This window comes from Bos taurus, chromosome 15, assembly GCF_002263795.3.
Source record: "Bos taurus isolate L1 Dominette 01449 registration number 42190680 breed Hereford chromosome 15, ARS-UCD2.0, whole genome shotgun sequence".
NCBI lineage: Eukaryota > Metazoa > Chordata > Mammalia > Artiodactyla > Bovidae > Bos > Bos taurus.
This window is the reverse complement of record NC_037342.1, coordinates 15694261-15713618: the sequence shown is the minus strand read 5'-3', so window position 1 is coordinate 15713618 and position 19358 is coordinate 15694261. Positions and strand designations below refer to the sequence as shown.

Here is a 19358-nt window from a genome sequence, read left to right as displayed (position 1 = left end):
TTCACAGGGGATATTTAGAGTATTCTACTCTCTCTTCTCTTCCAACCAAGAAAAAGTCTTGTATGTGCTACTGAATTTAATCATTGGAATATTAAGAGCCCAGATGTACACTCTGATGTGTTTGGTTTATTTGAAGTTAAAATCAAACCTAAAGGAAATCAACCCTGAATATTCATTGGAAGGACTGATACTGGAGCTCCAGTACTTTGACCACCTGATGCAAAGAGCTGACTCACTGGAAAAGATTCTGATGCTGGGAAAGATTGAGGACAGGAGGAGAAGGGGGCAACAGAGGATGAGATGGTTGGATGGCATCACCGACTCAGTGGACATAAGTTTGAACAATCTCCGGGAGATAGTGAAGGACAGTAAAGCCTGGTGTGCTGCAGTCCATGGGGTCACAAAGAGTCAGACACAACTTAGCAACTGAACAACAACAAAAGGAAAATATCTGTCAAAGTTTAGAAATTGAAACTCATTAGAGTCAAACCCTTGGGGCAGCCCAAGAGAAGAGTGCCCTCTATTTTACTGTGATCCACAAGGGTGCCTATGACTGAGTTTTCTGATAGTTAATACCAGGCTAGACATTGTGCAATGGGCTGAGGGTTTGTGTTCCCTCAAAATCCATATGTTGAAGTCCTAATGTCCACTGTGGTGGTCTTAGGAGGTGGGGCCTTTGGAAAGTAATTAGATCATAAGGGTGGAGGCTTCGTGAATGGAATTAGTGCCCTTATGAGAGGATCCCCCTCCCCAGAGAACTCTCTAGCTCTCCTTCTGCCATGAGAAAATGCAATGAGAAGTCAGTATTCTATAATGGAAGAGCTTTCCTCCCGAACCTGAGTATGCTAGCAACCTAATCCCAGACTTCCAGCTCAAGAACTATAAGCAATACATTTCTTTTGTTTATAAGCCATCCAGTCTGTGGTACTCGGTTATAGCATTCCATCTTGACAAAGACACCTAGCCCCTCGGTAATGGAGATCTTAGCTAGAAATTCCTAGTTGAGAAGGAAGATCTCATCACATGACCTCTTCCCTCTTGTGCTTCAATTTAGTTGTTAGGTTTTTTTTTTCTGGATGTAATCAGACAGATTTATACTCCCTATTCAAAGCCAAGATGGAACATTCCTTCTGATTCCTGACTCACTGAAGAATAAGGCCCAGATCTGCAAAGCTTGGAGGGCATTAGGACTGGGGTAAAATCTTAATATTCCAGGAAGAGTATCTCATCTTCAAGCAACCTCTGAAGAACAAGACAAGGGGCAAGAGGTCCCAGAATGGCTCAGCAGCACTGAGGACTTTTGGTGACTGTCAATATTTTGTTGAAAATTTAAAAATGGATTTCTTGACAGAAGAGTTCACAAATACAATGGTCTGTTTGGGAGAAAATTAACTCCTTACTGGGTATTGAAGTACAGGTTGCAAAGACATAGACTGGAGAGTCATGTATAACATAAGGGTTAGATTAAAGGTCCTCAGCTGCTGTCTAACTTCCTGATTCTATTATTTGCAGATCCTTGATTTATCTATACATGACTCAAAGCTTGCACTTAGTACATTGTTCTGTAGTAATATGCCCAGATGTTTGTCTCCCCCTCAAGGTTGAAAACTTTCTGAAGGAAAGACAAGATTTATCCTTTTCTATCCCAAGCACTTAGCACAGTGACTAGTATATAGGAGACATCAAGTAAATATTTATCAAATGAATGAACAAGTTTATTTTATATACTGATATCTCTAGCTAGACACACACACACACACACACACACACATATATATATACCTTGATTTATAGTGTAAGTTATCAGCAAGTGGAGGGTGTTCAAATTCTTTAGAACCCATGGCTGCTTGAATGCCTGAATGATGGAATATGCCATATGAATCTCCAAACATGGCACTTCTAATTATTTCATCCCTTCTCTACAAAATGGAGCTCTTTTATGCTAGCTAAGGCAGAATCAAAGTAGGAACAGGGTTTTTTATGAATTTGTATTTCTAGATTAAACCCCCCACCACTAGAAAAGACCCTGGAGGTATTGGTTAGAGGTCTAAGTGTGACTTGGCTGCATTCAGTGGGCAGGAGTCTCCTGTGGATGATCAGAAGCGTAGTTTCATCCAGTCTTGGGAAGGGAAGCAGGTGGGTGTACAATGGACAGAGGCATGCCGGGTGGAGGAGCAGGTATGCACACTGAAGTGGGAGCATAAGTGGGAGAATCTCAGCCAGTTAGACCAGATGAGAAGGTAAGAACAAAGCCAGAAAGCAGAGGCAAATAGGGTGTGATCTTTAGGTGGAGAAATTACTAGAGAAGCAGAGGAGGTGGATGAGGTTGCAAAGACAATCCTTGCTAAAGGGACATGTTAAAATGAGGTATGCTTGTGCCAAACACCACCATTCAGTCATATATTCATTCATTCAACAAATAGTTGGTGCTTGTGAAACCCCTGTATCAATGCTACAGACACAAATAGAATCTCTGCCCTTATGTACATAAACTTGAACTAAACTCTACATACATATTAACAGATAATTACAGTGCAGTGTGATACACATTGTAATGAAGCAAGCACAGGGCAGTCTGGGGGACAAGGAACCAAATCCCAGATGAAATGTGAAGGATAAATTGCAAGGTGAGGAAGGAAGAGCACTCTTGCTTCAGCTCCAGCAATGGCTGCATATCCAAAAAATCTAAGAAGAGAGCTAATTTAGGGATTTCAAATATTTTGCAATAGTTGGCCCTTATCTGCCATGTTAAGTGGTCCAGACTTTCTCCTGGGAATAATGAATCATTAGAGTATTTTGATCAAGGAGGGACATGATCAAATCTGTGTTCTAAAAATATTACAGCAAAGTGTGGAGAAAGGGTTGGAGGAAAGAAAGACCAGGGACCCACTGAAGTCACCACAGTGTCTCAGTAAGAGGGGACAGTGGCTGATCTAGGCTGAGGCAATGAAAGCAGAGGGTAGCAATTGCATTCCTGAGATATTTAGATGTTAGACTGGACAAAGTTTGGTGATTGGATGTGAGATGCAATCAACTAATCAAGGATGACCAGGGAATTCCCTGGTTGTCCAGTGATTAAGACTTGGTGCTTTCATTGCCAGCACCCAGGTTCAATCCCTGCTTGGGAATTAAGATCCCTCAGGCAGCTGGGGCTGTGGCTTGTTCTAGAGGCAGCTCCAAAAAGAGTTCTGGTGGTTGGAGACTCTGAGCCCTAAACTCAAGGCGCATTTGGCTTCACACCCTCTCTTAGGATAGATAGGTTGCCTTTGGGAGCTTAATAGGATATAGTATCTGACTAGGGTCCTTACTCACATTGGCCATTATCATTTATTCATTCATTCAATGCTTTTGAACTGTGTGTTGGAAGGCTCTTGAGAGTCCCTTAGACTGCAAGGAGATCAAACCAGTCAATCCTAAAGGAAATCAGTCCTGAATATTCATTGGAAGAACTGATGCTAAAGCTGAAACTCCAATACTTTGGCCACCTGATGTGAATAACTGACTCATTGGAAAAGACCCTGATGCTGGGAAAGATTGAAGGCAGGAGGAGAAGGGGGTGACAGAGGATGAGATGGTTGGATGGCATCACCAACTCAATGGACATGACTTTGAGTAAACTCCAGGAGTTGATTACGAACAGGGAAGCCTGTCATGCAGCAATCCATGGGGTCACAAGAGTCAGACATGACTGAGGGACTGAACTGAACTGAATCATCCAGTATTTATTAAATATCAATATTATGCTCAAAGCACTCCAATATTCCATAGATCCCAGTGTCCAACTCTGCTCAGTTCTTCTTTCTGTCTCTCTCCCCATTTTTTGCTATTTATTATTTTAATTTTTTCAGATTTATTGAGGTATAATTGACAAATAATATTGGAAGACATTTAAAGTGTACATCATGATGATTTGATATACACACACACACACACACACATTGTGAAATGATTCTCCCATCTAGTAAACACATCCATCATCTCACATATATTTATCTTATTTTTTCTCTCAGTGAGAACATTAAATTCAACTCTTTTAAAAAATTTCAATTATACAATAGTGTTATCAGTTATAGTCACAGTGTTATACAATTAGATCCTCAGAACTTGTTCATCTTATAATTGAAAGTTCTACCCTTTATACCAACCTTTTCCTATTTCCCCTGCCACCCTGGCCTTGGCAACTGTTTTTTCTACTCTCTGTTTCTATGAGCTCTTTTTTTTCCTTTAGATTTTACATGTACATGATACCATGCACTATTTGTCTTTCTCAGTCTGGCTTATTTCACCTAGCACAATGCCCTCCAAGTCCATCCATGTGGTTGCAAATGGCAAGATTCCCTTCTTTCTTATGGCTGAATAATGTGTGTTTGTGTATGTGTGTGCTAAGTCTCTTCAGTCATGTCCGACTTTGTGCAACCCTATGGACTGTCACCCGTCAGGCTCCTCTGTCCATGGGGATTCTCCAGGCAAGAATATTGGAGTGGGTTGCCATGCCCTCCTCCAGGGGATCTTCCTGACCCAGCTATTGAACCTGGGTCTCCTGCAATGCAGGCGGATTCTTTACCCCTGAGCCACCAGGGAAGCCCCAGCTGAATAATATTTCATTGTATGTATCTTCCACATCTATTCGTCCACCGACAAGACACGTAGGTTGTTTCCATATCTTGGCTATTGTGAATAACGCATCAGTGAATGTGGGAGTACAGATATCTCTTGGGAACAAAAGAGCTTCTCAAAGTCAGAATTACAAGTGTAAGTTCCCAGTACTTTCCCACTCATGCCCTCTACTCCGCCCTATTGTATGTATTATTGTTTGAGCTGCCATGTGCTGTTTTACAGAAAACTTTCTTCACTTCTTATTCCTATGCTTGCAATAATTTTTTTTTTTTTTTTGCCTTTTAGTTTCTTTTACATGGACTTCGTCCTTGATAGAATTTTGATTTGGCTACAGGTTAAACATTTTATAGAAAACTCTGAATAAGTTGTCTTATATGGCCAGAAGCTAGGAAAGTATCCACTAGCCTCCAGAGTTTTGTGAGCAACTCTGGGGCTTCCTGTGACTGATGTGATGGTGTTAGAATTGCAGGAACAGATGTGACTGATCAGTCTTCCTTGAAATACTTGTGTTTGATGCAATTTCATTTCACATTTTGTGCTTGACTTTCCCAAGTTGAGGTGTGAAATTCAAGCATCAGAGAAACCAGCAGGGCTTTCAAGTTGAAGTTAATAAAACACTCAACATGAACCTATGTAGTTCAGATTAATAAAATAAAATGTATGGGTGTGAGAGCCTAACCTCCCTCATCCAGAAGATAGCACCTTACAATTCTCTTTCCTGTGGTCCAGTGGGTTTCTTCTCCCCGCCTCCTTGGTGGCTCATATGGTAAAGAATCTGTCCGCAATGTGGGAGATCCAGGTTCAATCCCTGGGTTAGGAAGATCCCCTGGAGAAGGGAAGTGGATGTCTAGGCCACTGGACCAAGAGAGATGAAGAATCTACTTTGAAAACCCTTCTCCAATGATTCAGTAAAGTTCTGTTTTTGTCAAACAAAGTTATTATAATCTCCAACTCACTTCTCAAGATTAATAAAATGATTTTGAATGAACAGTATATGATAAATACATGTTGCTTTTAAAGGATGTAATATTATTATTAATGTTATTTTACAATTGGTAAAGATATAAGACTTTGAGTAATTAGTTTATTTGATTAAATGATGATACCCATAAAACTTGCAGTTTTAATGAAATTAAAAAGTACTTTCTCCTTGGAAAGAAAACTATAACAAAACTACACAGTGTATTAAAGCAGAAACATCAGTTTGCTGACAAAGGTCCATCTAGTCAAAGCTATGGCTTTTCCAGTAGTCATGTATGCATGTGAGAGTTGAACCATAAAGAAGGCCAAGTGCCAAAGAATTGATGCTTTCAAACTGGTGCTGGAGAAGACTCTTGAGAGTCCCTTGGACTACAAGGAGATCAAACCAGTCAATCCTAAAGGAAATCAGTCCTGAATATTCATTGGAAGGACTGAGGCTGAAGCTGAAGCGTCAATACTTAGCCACCTGATGTGAAGAGCCAAACTGATTAGAAGAGACCCTGATGCTGGGACAGATTGAAGGCAAAAGGAGAAGGGCGTGACAAAAGGTGAGATGGTTGGATGGCATCACCAACTCAATGGACATGAGTTTGAGCAAACTCCGGGAGATAGTGAAGGACAGGGGAGCCTGCATGCTGCAGTCCATGGGATTGCAAAGAGTTGGACATAACTTAGTGATTGAACAAGAAACTGGTATGATCATGGCCCAGAACTGAATTTCTGTTCCAAACATGTTTTTAGGTTTGCACATCTTGTTCCAAAGGTAGACTACCTCTAGTCTCATCAGCCACCTCTCACATGCTGAGGCTAAAGTCTCAAATTTGCTAGTGGACAAATAACACAGCTTTCTCAGCCTACTAACGTAATTGGATAGGTGACCTTTGTATGTAAAAGCATAGTATTATAGACTTCACAAACCTTTGACATCATCTAGTCCTAATTCCTTCATTTGAAGTTGAGGAAATTAAACCTCAAGAGTATAAATGGGTTTGCCCAAAGTCACCCAGTTAGTGCCAACATTAGCATTAAAATCTGAATCTATTGATGAATCCAGTGTTGTCCCTATGGTATTATGCTATACCCATTCTGGTCTAGAGTTCCCCTCTAAAATTTTCGGGTGCTTGGATTGAACACAAACCCCTAGTGAGCCAGGGCCCAATTAAGTGCAGTACAATCTTTGGTGCCTCCTGGTATTCGACTAGAGATTTGTGGATGTTTGTTGCAACTCTCCAAGAGTACCACCCTTCTCTAGGCAGACAGCCAAAACCCATCACATCAGTCTGCCTTGTCCGCAGACAGACTGGCAGTGCAGGAACCTGCAGGGCAACTCTGAGCAGCATTCTTGAGACCAAAGGAAGCCAGCTGCTCTGATTGCAGCTGGTGATCACCAGGACCCATCCTAATGAGGCTGACAGGGTTTCTGCCCTGGAGAATGTCCCACTGGCTGCATTCACAGATTAGGTCCATCAGTCACCTTCAATTATTCAGTCGTGTTCTTTGGAGGACCTGCAATGCAGAGAATTATAAAGTCTCTTTGTAATGTTGGGATAAGTTTGGCTGTGAGTTGTAATCTTCCCAGATACGGTTTACAGGAAGGGATTCCCAGGCTGGACTTCTTGGAGACAGCCAGTGAAGTGTCCTTTTTATGAAAACTAGAGCCCTCATGACATGGACCTTCTATCATGGTTTTCAAGAGAAAGTGGAAAATGCATCTTCATGGTCCTTCTCAGCCCTGGGATTTTCTTTGAAAATTATATTTATTATATATTTTTTCAGATTATAAAAGTAATGCATGTCTCTTATGGAAAATGCAGAAGATTACAAAGAAAATGAGAAGTACTCATATTTCCATTATGATGGGAAGTACTCATATTTTCAATATGATGGGATTTACCTCCAAAGTTTAGTTCAGATTTTCCAATCTGTTTTTTAGTCACATATAGAAGTATATACTTAGTTTTTTTTAATGCAACTATGCTACCCTGAAGTTCTAGGATTCTATAAAACATGCAGAGCTAATTACAGTAAGTCCCTTGCTCAAAGCCTTGAATGCGATAGTTGCTCCATAAACATGCTAACTGAATGAAAAGGGGAACCATGATTTTTTGACTCGATTAGACTTGTTGAAGATCTCACACTCAGACTGTGCCTGAATCTTTTAATTTTTATGTTTTATTGAAGTACAGGTGGCTCAGATGGTAAAGAATCTGGCAGCAAGGCAGGAGACCTGGGTTCAATCTCTGGGTTGGGAAGATCCCCAGGAGAAGGGAATGGCAACCCACCCCACTGTTCTTGCCTGGAAAATCCCATAGACAGAGGCGCCTGGCAAGCTACAGTCCATGGGGTCACAAAAAGGCAGACACGACTGAGCAACTAACACACACACATGCACACGCGCACACACACACATAGTTGATTTACAATGTTGTGTTAATTCTTGCTGTACTGCAAAGTGACTCAGTTACACACACACACACACACACACACACACATATATTCTTGTTTATATCATTTTCCACTACGGCTTATCCCAGGTCACTGAATATAGTTCCCTGTGTTATCCATTAGGACCTTGTTGTTTATCTGTTTTATTCTATATGTAATAGTTTGCATCTACTAGCTCCACTCCCAGTCCATCCCCCATGACCCTCCTTCCCTGTTGGCAGCTACAGGTCTGTTCTCTATGTCTGTTTCAGCTTCATCAGTTCAGTTCAGTTCAGTTCAGTTGCTCAGTCATGTCCGACTCTTTGCGACCCCATGAATTGCAGCACGCCAGGCCTCGCTGTCCATCACCAATTCCCAGAGTTCACTCAAACTCATGTCCATCGAGTCAGTGATGCCATCCAGCCATCTCATCCTCTGTCGTCCCCTTCTCCTCCTGCCCCCAATCCCTCCCAGCATCAGAGTCTTTTCCAATGAGTCAACTCTTTGTATGAGGTGGCCAAAGTACTGGAGTTTCAGCTTTAGCATCATTCCTTCCAAAGAACACCCAGGGCTGATCTCCTTTAGAATGGACTGGTTCAGCTTCATAGATACCTTCAATTGTGTCATATTTTATATTGCTCATATATGTGATATCATATAGCATTTGTCTTTCTCTCCCTGACAAACTTCATTTAGTATGAGAATCTCTAGTTGCATCCCTGTTGCTGCAAATGGCATTTTTCATTCTCTTTTATGCTTGAGTAATATTCCATTGTATATATGTACCACTTCTTCTCTATCAATTCATTTGTCGATGGACACTTAGGTTGCTTCCATGTCTTGGATATTGTAAATAGAGCTGCTATGAACATAGGAGTGCATATATCTTTTAGAATTAAGAGTTTTCTTCTGGATATATGCCCAGAAGTGGGATTGTTTTGGCTATTGTGAATGCCTGAATCTTGACAACAATCTTCACATGCTAAAGAAACATAATAAACTAGAAATTGAGTGCTTCCCTTCAAGAACATGTTCCCGCCCCAGCAGAGTATCAGTAGTCAATTATCTCCATTTTTTCGTGCTCATTATTTCAGGAGATTCCATTTGATGAGAGAGCTGCACATACAAGAGACTTGCGGGAAGCATGGACCTTAGTGAAAAATGGCCTTTGGAGGAAGGAACCTGGCTGTCTCACGCTGGAGTTCATCATTTTGCCAACACCAGAGGGGGTATGGCTGCTTTTGCTGTCCCAGATACACGCGGTCCTCTTCAACTCATGCACCCACTGGGTCAACCCAGCGGTACACACTACATGCCCAGCGCTATCTGCCTTTTCAAAACCAGCTGGGTGGAGAGGCGAAGGCATGGACTTTGGAGTCAGACAGACCCAGGTTCAGATATGGAATTTTCTCTTTATACTCTATGGGGCCTTAAGAAAATCTATTGTTTCCTCAGCCTTAACATGAGAGTAAGAATGCCTACTTGGAGGTTTGCGATGAGCACCATTAAGTAATGTAAGCTGTCATTGAATGAGACCTTACCCTAGCTGAGTGGGAAGCCGGTCACATAACTTTGAGCACCTAACATCCAGGCACTATTTTCTTGCCTGTCTCCCGTCTCCTCCCCTCTCATCTCCTCTCCACAGCCCTGCAAAGATTAAGACTGGGGATAATGCAACCGGTATAACTGGCATAGATTGGCTCTCCTTCATTCTGTGTCCACATCCTAGCATCTGATTAATACAACTCAGAGTTAAGTTCGGGATGTTGTTACTGTCCTGGCATGGAGCATACAGGTGTCAAAACCATACCCCTGACGCAGGGAAGTGGTCCTCTGTCAGGCCCAAGGTCTGCCCCATTGCCCATCTAATGGGGATCCACTTTGGTAGGAGCTAATCTATGGATGAGAAAACAGAGGCCACTGAAGTTAATGCATTCACAAGATATTTTTAAAAATGGTATGCCTCTCATTTGCTGTTATTTATTCATTCACTCAATTAATAATGAGCAGCTACTACATGCCAAGCACTGGGGATATAAGAAAGAGATTAAGATAGACACAGAGATCACCAGACTACATTCCCTACTGTACCCATCTCTAAAATGGGGTAACTTAGATAGCAATAAACACTTACTTAGTTTTTGCACTGCATCAGGGTACATTTTCCAACCAAGACAGCTGTACACAATGGGAGTTTCCCCAGAGGGAAGCTTTAGGTTCTGAGAGAAGGAACTTGGATGCAGTCCAGACAAAAACCAATCGCTGTTCACTCCTACGCCCTGTCACATTGCCACCTGAGCCACTTTTTAGAGGTTCTTAAGCCATGTCTCCTCACAGCCCAGGGCACAAAGTTGAACCTCCTCAGCTCCACACACAGCCTGCCTTTCCTGGTCTGACCTCTGCCTGCCTCTCTAGACTCATCTCCTGCAGCTCCTCACTAAACACGAAGCCCTTCCTCTTCACCGTGTCTACCTCCCCCTGGATCCTTGAGTGCCTCACGTCCTCACACACCTGTGAGCCTCTGCAAAGACTGTCATTAGTATATGCCTTCTACCTGGCCAGGTCCTGCTCATCTCTGAAGCGCCAGCTTCAGTCATCTCTTCTGGGACTCTTCACCCGTCCACCCCCATCCTAATCGGAATGAGCAGTCTATCTTCAGTATTGCCACAGAGCTTGCAGCTTTCCATGTCACCAAGTTTCTACATTGTATTGTCACTGTCTGCATCCTAGATGACCTGTGAGCCTCTCAGGGGCAGACATCTTGTTTTATTTGCTTTTGCATCCCTTTCACAAGCAGCCTGGCAAATATTTGATACGTATTTGGTGGCTGGCTGGCTGGGTGGCTTGATGAATGAATGGATGTATGAATGAATGATGGCTGAGACCAGGTCCTCTGCAGATTTCTGTGGTCACTGAGAACGTCTTTTGACTGTGGCAGCCCAATGCATTGCACAACTGCTTCTGGAATCACTCCACCTTGCTTTGGGCACACCTAGAGCATTTTTCTCAGTGACCCCAGGCTTGTTCATTAAAGCTGGATGGCATAGGAGAGAAGTAAGTAAGTATGGTTTGCCTGCATCATCCATCATAGAAGTTTAGAGCAGAAAGAAGCCTCAGGGGTCACTGTGACAAGGGAGTGGTTAGAAATTCTACTGTGAGCAGTTCCAAGCATTACCACACATCTCCTTGAGTTCACCACATCATATATCTACAGTCTTTGGAGATACATCTGGCTTGTAGGAAGGGGACCCAGCCCGGTGTCTAGATCTGCCTGATGGAGAGGCACTGCTCTTGGGTAGTGATGAGCATCTGGAGCTGATGGAAAAGCTTAGCTCAGATGGGCAGCAGATCCCTTGTTATCTGGCCCCAGTTCAGAAGTCGGTCTGTGATGTTGGAGGTGTCCAAGACAGACTTTGGCTGTGTTGTCCTGTGTGGGTGAAGCACCCTCTCAAGGAAGCAGTATGCTGAAATGTGAAAGTTCTTGTGAGCGGCTGGATCCGGGTGGTTCTCAGGCTGGATTAAGCAGGGCTTCCCTGGTAGCTCAGTTGGTAAAGAATCTGCCTGCACTGCAGGAGACCCGCATTCTCTCCTTGGATTGGGAAGATCTCCTGGAGAAGGAAATGGCAATCCACTTAAGTACTCTTGCCTGGAAAGTCCTATGGATAGAGGAACCTGGTGGGCTATGGTCCATGGCATCTCAAGAGTTGGACATGACTTAACAACTAAACTACCACCACCTCCAGAGGCCTAGGTCAGGGTTCAGGGAAAGGATGCAGGTCCTAAGAGGACTAGGTAGGGTGGCAAAATGGAAATATGGTGAAATGTTGAAATGAGGTGAGGAAACTCACACTCAGAAACAAACAAACTTGCACAGTGGGAGACCCCTGTGCCAGACTTAAGTCAAAACTAGATGAATTACAAAAAAATATTTGTAATCCCTCATTAGATAGACACCTTACACCGGACGTGACACTACACCTTTCTTTAGTATAGATAAAGACCATCACTGTTCATTCTCACAACAACCTTATTCTCCTTTTATGAATGAAAAAAATTGAGCCTCAAGATGTTGGGAAACTTGCTCAAGGTCACAGGCAATGTGGGGATTTGAACGGAGGTCTGCCTGACACTTAGCCATGCCAGTTTATTGCCTGACGATTCACCCTCCAAAACTAGCTACTCTGCCTTCTCAATTAAAGGCTCTGGGGGTCCAGTTACAGACTTTTTTTTTTTTTTGCTGCTTATTTCGTTGTCACAGTAGAAAAGACAACTAGCTCTTAACAAGGCCAGAAAACCCACAGTGCTGTTGCAATGTGTGGGTTACCATCCAAGAGCCACCAATGGGCACCTCAGCTAATGCATTGCCAAGGCCTTGATCCACCTGCTTCGGACCATCTTCCCTCCACCCCTTACCCCACGTCCCCCCTCTCCCAACACTGGCTGGTCCCAGCTGCTCCATCTCAGAGGCTCACTGTGGGCTAATGGGGTTTACATTTCTAGCAAGCTACCAGGGAAAGTCCTGAAAGTGTGCAAGCCTTGAGATCTTATTCTTGGCTTCACGGAGTCCTTTGAGAACCGTGTTATCTGCCAGGGAGGCTCAGTCATCCTGGTGAGTCATGGGCCTGGAGGCAAGGCCAGTTCCAGGCAACATCTGGGCATCTCGGCTGCCATGAGGGTGGGTCAACCTCCTGGAAAGCTGGCTGGGAAGAGCCCAGGATGTCTGGGGGAGATACAGAATTTCTCCACGAAAGTCCCTCTTCCACTCCCAAAGCCTACACCCTTAAAATCCCCTCAAGGGCCTGGGCCAGTGGTTATGCAAATTTATTTTAAAGGCCTGGAACACATTTTCCAAATGAAATTAAATGCAGGGCCTGACACACAGAACAGAAGGGGGCCAGAGCCCTGGTTCTGACCACCACCGCAGGCTCCTCTGATTCGCCAGCTGCCCCGTCAGACATGTGGGGATTTGGCACAGGACGGGAGGCGTCCTCAGACCTTCACAGTGAATCCATAAAACATGTCTTCCTGTTATACTTGCGCTCACTCAGCTGTTTGGGAACCCTGTTGTCATTCACTCCTCCCAGGGGGCCCAACCTGCTTAAACTTATCATCAGGGAAGAGGCAGGAAGTGTGGGGAACATAACCTGGCAGCCGGAGCCAGGTGTGTCTAGAAATTCATTGGCGCTGTTTCCCCATTCTGGTTATAAAAACAGGAAGGGGTGGACTTCCCTCCTGCAGGAAGGAAGGACATTTTTCCAAGTGTGGTCTGGGTGCCAAGCACTGCTGGGGACATTATTTCATTTTGTTCATATCCTCACTGAAATCTCTTCAAGCAGTTACTATTACCCCCATTTTGCAGATGAGGAAACTGAGACTTGTGAAGACACAAATACGAAGTCCAGCTTGCACGGCAAACGACAGTAGAGCTCACAGTCACACTTAGGTCTTTGTTCTCCAGGGTTCTGCTCCATCCAGTTCACTTCCCCATCAGTTTCAAGGGGGCAGCACCACGTGTCTAGGAAGCTTGATCCTTTGAGTTTATTTCTTACCAAAAAAAAAAAACAAAAAATTATTATTTGCTTACTTTTGCTGTGTTGGATCTTTGTTGCTGTGTGCAGGCTTTCTGTAGAGGCAGTGGTCAGGGAGTACTCTCCAGGAGCGGTCCGTGGTCGTCTCACTGCTGTGGCTTCTCTTGTTGCAGAGCACGGGCTCTAGGCACGTGGGCTCAGTAGCTGTGGCCACCAGCTTAGTCGCCCTGCAGCATGTGGCATATTCCTGGATGAGGGATCAAACCAAATGATTAATTCCAATAAGCACTGCTCTGACTTAGACAACCTGAAGGCAGCACTCCACGAAATGTATCCAGGAAGCTTCTGCATGCTTTCTCTAGTTTGAGTGCGTGGGGCTACTTTCTAATGGCAGGGTGAGGGCTTTTCACTGTGGTGGCTTGGGTACATGGGCTTAGCTGTCCTGCAGCATGTGGAATCTTCCCAGATCAGGGATCGAACTCGTGTCTCCTGCATTGGCAGCTGGATTCCTAACCACTGGGCAACCAAGGAAGTCCTATTTCTTTTTAAAAAAAAATTATTTTATTTCATAAAATAAAATTGTGTATAGTTGAGCTTTGTGTCTGTTTCTCCTGCATACAGGGTGGTAAAAAGATTGATACAACATAATCTGTCATCCCTGGTCTCCTACTGACATTTGTTTTTGTTTTGTTTTTATTTTATTTTTTAACTTTACAATATTGTATTGGTTTTACCATATATCAACAAGAATCTGCCACAGGTATACACGTTGACATTTGTTTTAACAAGTTGCATAAACGTCAGGTTTTTTTTTTTTACAGAGGAGATCATAGGCTAGGCAGGTATGGAGACTTGTCAAAGATTTAGTGGCAAAACTAAGGCAAGAACTCAGGCTTCTGCTTCCCCTTTCAGCACCTATATTGGTAAGGCCATAGTTTATTGGAAAAACCATTTTAATGTGAAAAAAAGAGAGGCTCTTGTGCACCAGGTAGAGTCTATTTGCAATGTCTGAAAGAAGTGATTCCCTCACAGGCCTCAGACCAAAATGGGAGATGAGGATGGTCTCTGCATGTCAGCAGAAACTCACATCCATTCTATGGACCTCTCTTATAATGGTTTAGTTATAGATTTCAGTGACACCAAATGTTTTTACCTTTCGCCTTAACACAAGGTATTTTGTCTGATTTCACTCAATAGATGCAGCTGAATGCAAGCTGGAAGTATATGATTTTCCTCTGCAGGGACCTTTTTCTGTGTGTATTTTTGGAATGGTTTATTCTGAGTCATAGCCACATATACCTTCTAGTTGCTTCTTGGCTCAGCCAGAGTTCATTTCCTTTGATATGATGCTGAGTGAAGAGTCTTTTAAATCTTCACCTCTATTCCATAGTTGGTAACAGGGGGTGTTACCTGGGGGTGGGAGGTGGGCTGGATGGCTCCAAGTTCATACACTTCATAAAACACTTTGCTGTTGTTAGTAACATCTACTGCATTGGTATTTGAATTGTTCAGAGAACATACTTAGCATTTTTACCAAAATGAATCCTTGTCTTCCTGTCAGACTTAGTACCATATCATCTCTTGGCTTGCACTGTTTCTGTAAGAATAATGATTTTTCTTTTCAGGTGACATATAGTGACATATAGGTGGCACTAGTGGTTAAAAAAAAAAACAAAAAAAAAAACCCGCCTACCCATGCAGGAGACGTGAGACATGGGTTTGATCCCTGGGTGGGGAAGAGTCCCTGGAGGAGGGCATGGCAACCCACTCCAGCATTCTTGCCCGGAGAATCCCATTGCCCAGAGGATTACAGTCCATAGGGTCACAGAGTCAGACACGACTGAAGCGACTTAGCACGCACACACCCACAATTCTTCCATTAAGGCCATTTCTTTCTTCTGGACAGTATCAAACACTTAAAGCATTCTCTGAGGCTTGATTTTCATTTAAAGGGAACGAAGCCACTCTGTTTTCTTTCTGCCTTGCATCAAGGATTATTAAAAAAAAAAAAAAAAAAAGTGGGGTTGTGCTTAAAGAAAAGAATATTAAACCCTAGGAGAAGAGAGATGTCCTTTGGGCCATTTCAGCCCTGGAGCTAATGCTGAGACACCAATTAGATGAAAATTCTCTTTGATGAAACCCTATGGGTGGGCACATATGTGCCCCTGCTGTCCTCTGTCCGCTGTCCTAAGAGGATGCACACAGAGACAGGATAAGAGCAGAGAGTCAGACCGGCCCCGGGCAGCCACGACCTCTCTCTTGTCTCCTAAACCAGTCTCGCCCTCGCTCCCCAGAGTGGGGAGAGGAGGAGGGGCAAGCTTCGCATCTCCACTCCCTTCTGCCATTAACTAGCAGAGAGCCTCCAGGAGACAGAAGGCTACCTGCAGAGAACGTGAGCCAAGGGCAACACCAGGGAGAAGAGGGAGGCAGGGGGAAGGTATAGCTCTCTCCTCCTCGTCTTTCATGGTTGAAATCGGTGACCTCCCAGGGGTAGGGATCGGGAAGGCTGTGCACAGATCCTAGCCTGTGGCCACCATCCTAACTTACTACAGCATCCATGCAGATTTTTCTTGCAAAGGGAATTGATAGCATACCTTGGCCGAAAAATAACCTTTTCCCTATGTGACATTTTTTTTTCTCTTTTTAACTTTTTGTTTTTAAGTTTTTGGCAACATCACAGGGCACGTGGGATCTTAGTTCCCTGACCAGGGATCAAACCTGCATCCCCTGTATTGGAAGCGTGGCATCTTAACCACTGAACCACCAGGGAAGTCTCCCTAGGGTGGCATTTAGACCTCTCATCCATCTCTTGGGGGAAGAAGTCACCTCCTGTATGAGGCCGTCTCCTCCTTTTCTCCATTGACCAAGGGGCTGTATGAAAGCAGCCCATCTAGCCTGGCCCTCCCTGTGGCCTCTGCTCCAAGCAGCGCTGCAGCAAGGCAGGCCCTGGCCCCACCGCAGCAGAGGCCAGACAGGGGCTGATGGCATCCCCAGCCTCCTGGGGGCAGGGGCTGGTATGCAGCTGCCATCCTGCCCACCATGCAGGATATTAGTGATGGCTGCTTTGCTAGAAACACTTCCAAAAGCATTTTCCAGTGCTTTTAACTCTAGAAAAATGGACCAAAGAATTCCTTTGATTTTAGCATTATGTTTCATGTTGCCACGTGAGCACAGCTCCTGGGTGGACGGATGAGAGCTCTGCTTAGTGAGTTTCCAGGATAACTGAAGTAGAACCCTTTAAATACCTACATACTGTTCAAGATTTTACTGTTCTATACATAACAGTTGATAAGACTTTTTCCCAAAGATTTGTTTATACACTTTCTTGCCCTACTGAGAAAATAGTCATACCTCAGTTTATAAACTGAGAAAATAGTCATACCTCAGTTTATGATTGGGGTTGGACCAAGATCTCATTTAGAAATGCACTGTCTTTCATTCAGAAGCCATCATAGGATACCTAACTTGTTTTAATAATTCATAAACATGTTTGAATATGCCTAAAAAGCAATCTCGAGCACCCAAGAATCTGTGGATGTTATTTGAGTTTGTGGATGGAAACTGAGAAAGGAGGACTTCCATTTGCAGTTTATACCCATGGGGACTAAACGTCTTTTTCTTTCCCCTTGAATATATATTATTTGCTTATATAATAAAATTAATTTAAAACATTTAAAGTTTGATGTATTATATAAAATTATTAATATTAATGAATAATATATTATTAACTTTATATATACGAAGAAATATTAAAGCTAGGGATTGGGTTCCCAGGTTAGCTCCCAAAAATCTGCTCAAATCATGCAGCAGGTAATAGTAAGAGTGAAGATGAGCCATCAGCCCCTTGTTGTACTATGTTTCTATGGAAAACCTGAGTCCCAGAAATATTTCCTTCTTGCTGCTTTCTCTCCACATGTCCCACTTTCTAATAAATGCTGCCCTAGAAATAGGATCAGAGATTGCTTCCCTGTCTTTAGAGGCCATAGCAGCAGGAAGCCCACTCTCCTTCTGTGGTGGTTGAGTTGCTAAGTTGTGTCTGACTCTTGAGACCCCATGGTCTGTAGCCCGCCAGGATCCTCTGTCCATGGTGTTTCCTAAGCAAGAATACTGGAGTGGGTTGCCAATTTCTTCTCCAGGGGATACTCCTGACCCAGGAATCGAAGCTGGGTCTCCTGCCTTGCAGGCAGATTCTTTACCGACTGAACTACAAGGGAAGCCCCTCTAGGAGAGTCAAAAAAAGGGCCTGCAGCATGCCCAAGCCTTCTGTGTGGGAGAGAAAGGAACATTTCCTCCTCAGCGTCCACAGTGCCCAGCACTGTGCTTGGTCTGTTTCACACTTAACCTGCTCAGCTTTTCCCAGCAATACGGTATTAAGTATTATCGTCAGGAAACTGAAGCTCTGGGAGATCTAGTAACAACCCTATGATTTCTCCCCTAATAATTTGACAGAACTGAGATTCCAACCTATAATATTGTGTACTCTCTTTTATAACTTCCCAGCAGAACAATTTCTTTTTATATTGGAGTATGATTGCTTTGGGCTTCCCTTGTGGCTCAGCTGGTAAAGAATCCACCTGCAATGTGGGAGATCTGGGTTTGATCCCCGAATTGGGAAGATTCCCTGGAAAAGGGAATGGCTATGACTCCAGTTTTCTGGCCTGGACAATTCCATGGAATCTATAGTCCATGGGGTTGCAAAGAGTCAGACACAACTGAGCGACTTGCACCTTCACATAATTGCTTTACCACATTGTGTTAGTTTCTGCTGTACAACAAAGTGACTCAGCTATTATGTATACATATATCCCTCCCTCTTGAGCCTCTTCCTTCCATCCCACCCCTCTAGGTCATCACAGAGCACCGATCTGAGCTCGCTGTGCTATACAGCAGCTTCCCACTAGCTGTCTATTTACACATGATAGTGTATATGTCAATGCTATTCTCCCAGTCTGCCCCATCCTCCCCTTCCCCCGCTATGTTCACGTGATTGTGCTTGACATCTGCATCTTTATTTCTGTCCTGTAAATAGAATAGTACCTGTCATGTGGAGTAAAGTAAGTCAGAAAATCAAATATTGTATATGAACGCATATATATGAATCTAGAAAAATGGTACTGATTAACTTATTTGCAGAACCATTTCTTTATAAGAGGTCTATAAGCATCCAGTTTGAGATATTACCTAAGGTTAGGAAGGTCTTCTGAACCTATTGGAAGGTGAGCAACATGAGGACAGGAACCCGTTCTGACCACTATTGTATCTGCCTTGCCTCATAGATGCATTGCCTACCATCCTGAAAGAATGGTGTGTATGCTTAGTTGCTCAGTTGTATCTGACTCTTTGAACCCCACAGACGATAGCCTGCCAGGCTCCTCTGTCCATGGGAATTCTCCAGGCAAGAATACTGGAGTGGGTTGCCATTCCCTTCACCGGGGGATCTTCCTGACCCAGGGATGGAATCAAGGTCTCCTGCACTGCAGGCAGATTCTTTACCATTTGAACCACCAGAGAAGCATGGTACTTCCCCATAAGTATTGTTTGACTAACAGAAAATGTTATTGTTTTTTCTGCTTTGCTTCCTAAGACAGAAAATTGGAATCACATATTTTAGAAAAATTGTCAACAACAAATATTAAAACAAGAAAAATATTTTTTCATTAACTTTCAGCTGATTGGAAATTTAAATAACTGAAGGGCTGTAAGAAAAATTCTTAGCTTATGAGTCATCCATTTATAGGGAACAAATTGAAAGGGAAGTCCATTGTGAGTTAGAACAATCTGACAGGCTCCAGAACCTAATCACCTGGT

At 43.4% G+C, this 19358-nt stretch overlaps 1 protein-coding gene across 2 annotated transcripts in view; it reads left to right on the top strand.

Annotated features, from left to right (window-relative positions):
• Positions 1-19358, top strand: part of AMOTL1 (angiomotin like 1) — a 192630-nt gene that overhangs the window by 22216 nt on the left and 151056 nt on the right. The window contains exon 1 of one of the 2 annotated variants that reach the window (XM_059875069.1): positions 9135-9251. The exons of the other annotated variant lie outside the window; for it this stretch is intronic. Within the exon in view, the coding sequence (XP_059731052.1) occupies positions 9167-9251 (85 nt within the window). The 5' untranslated portion in view covers positions 9135-9166. Of the gene's footprint in view, positions 1-9134; positions 9252-19358 lie in introns of those variants that run through there. 2 annotated transcript variants of the gene reach the window in all.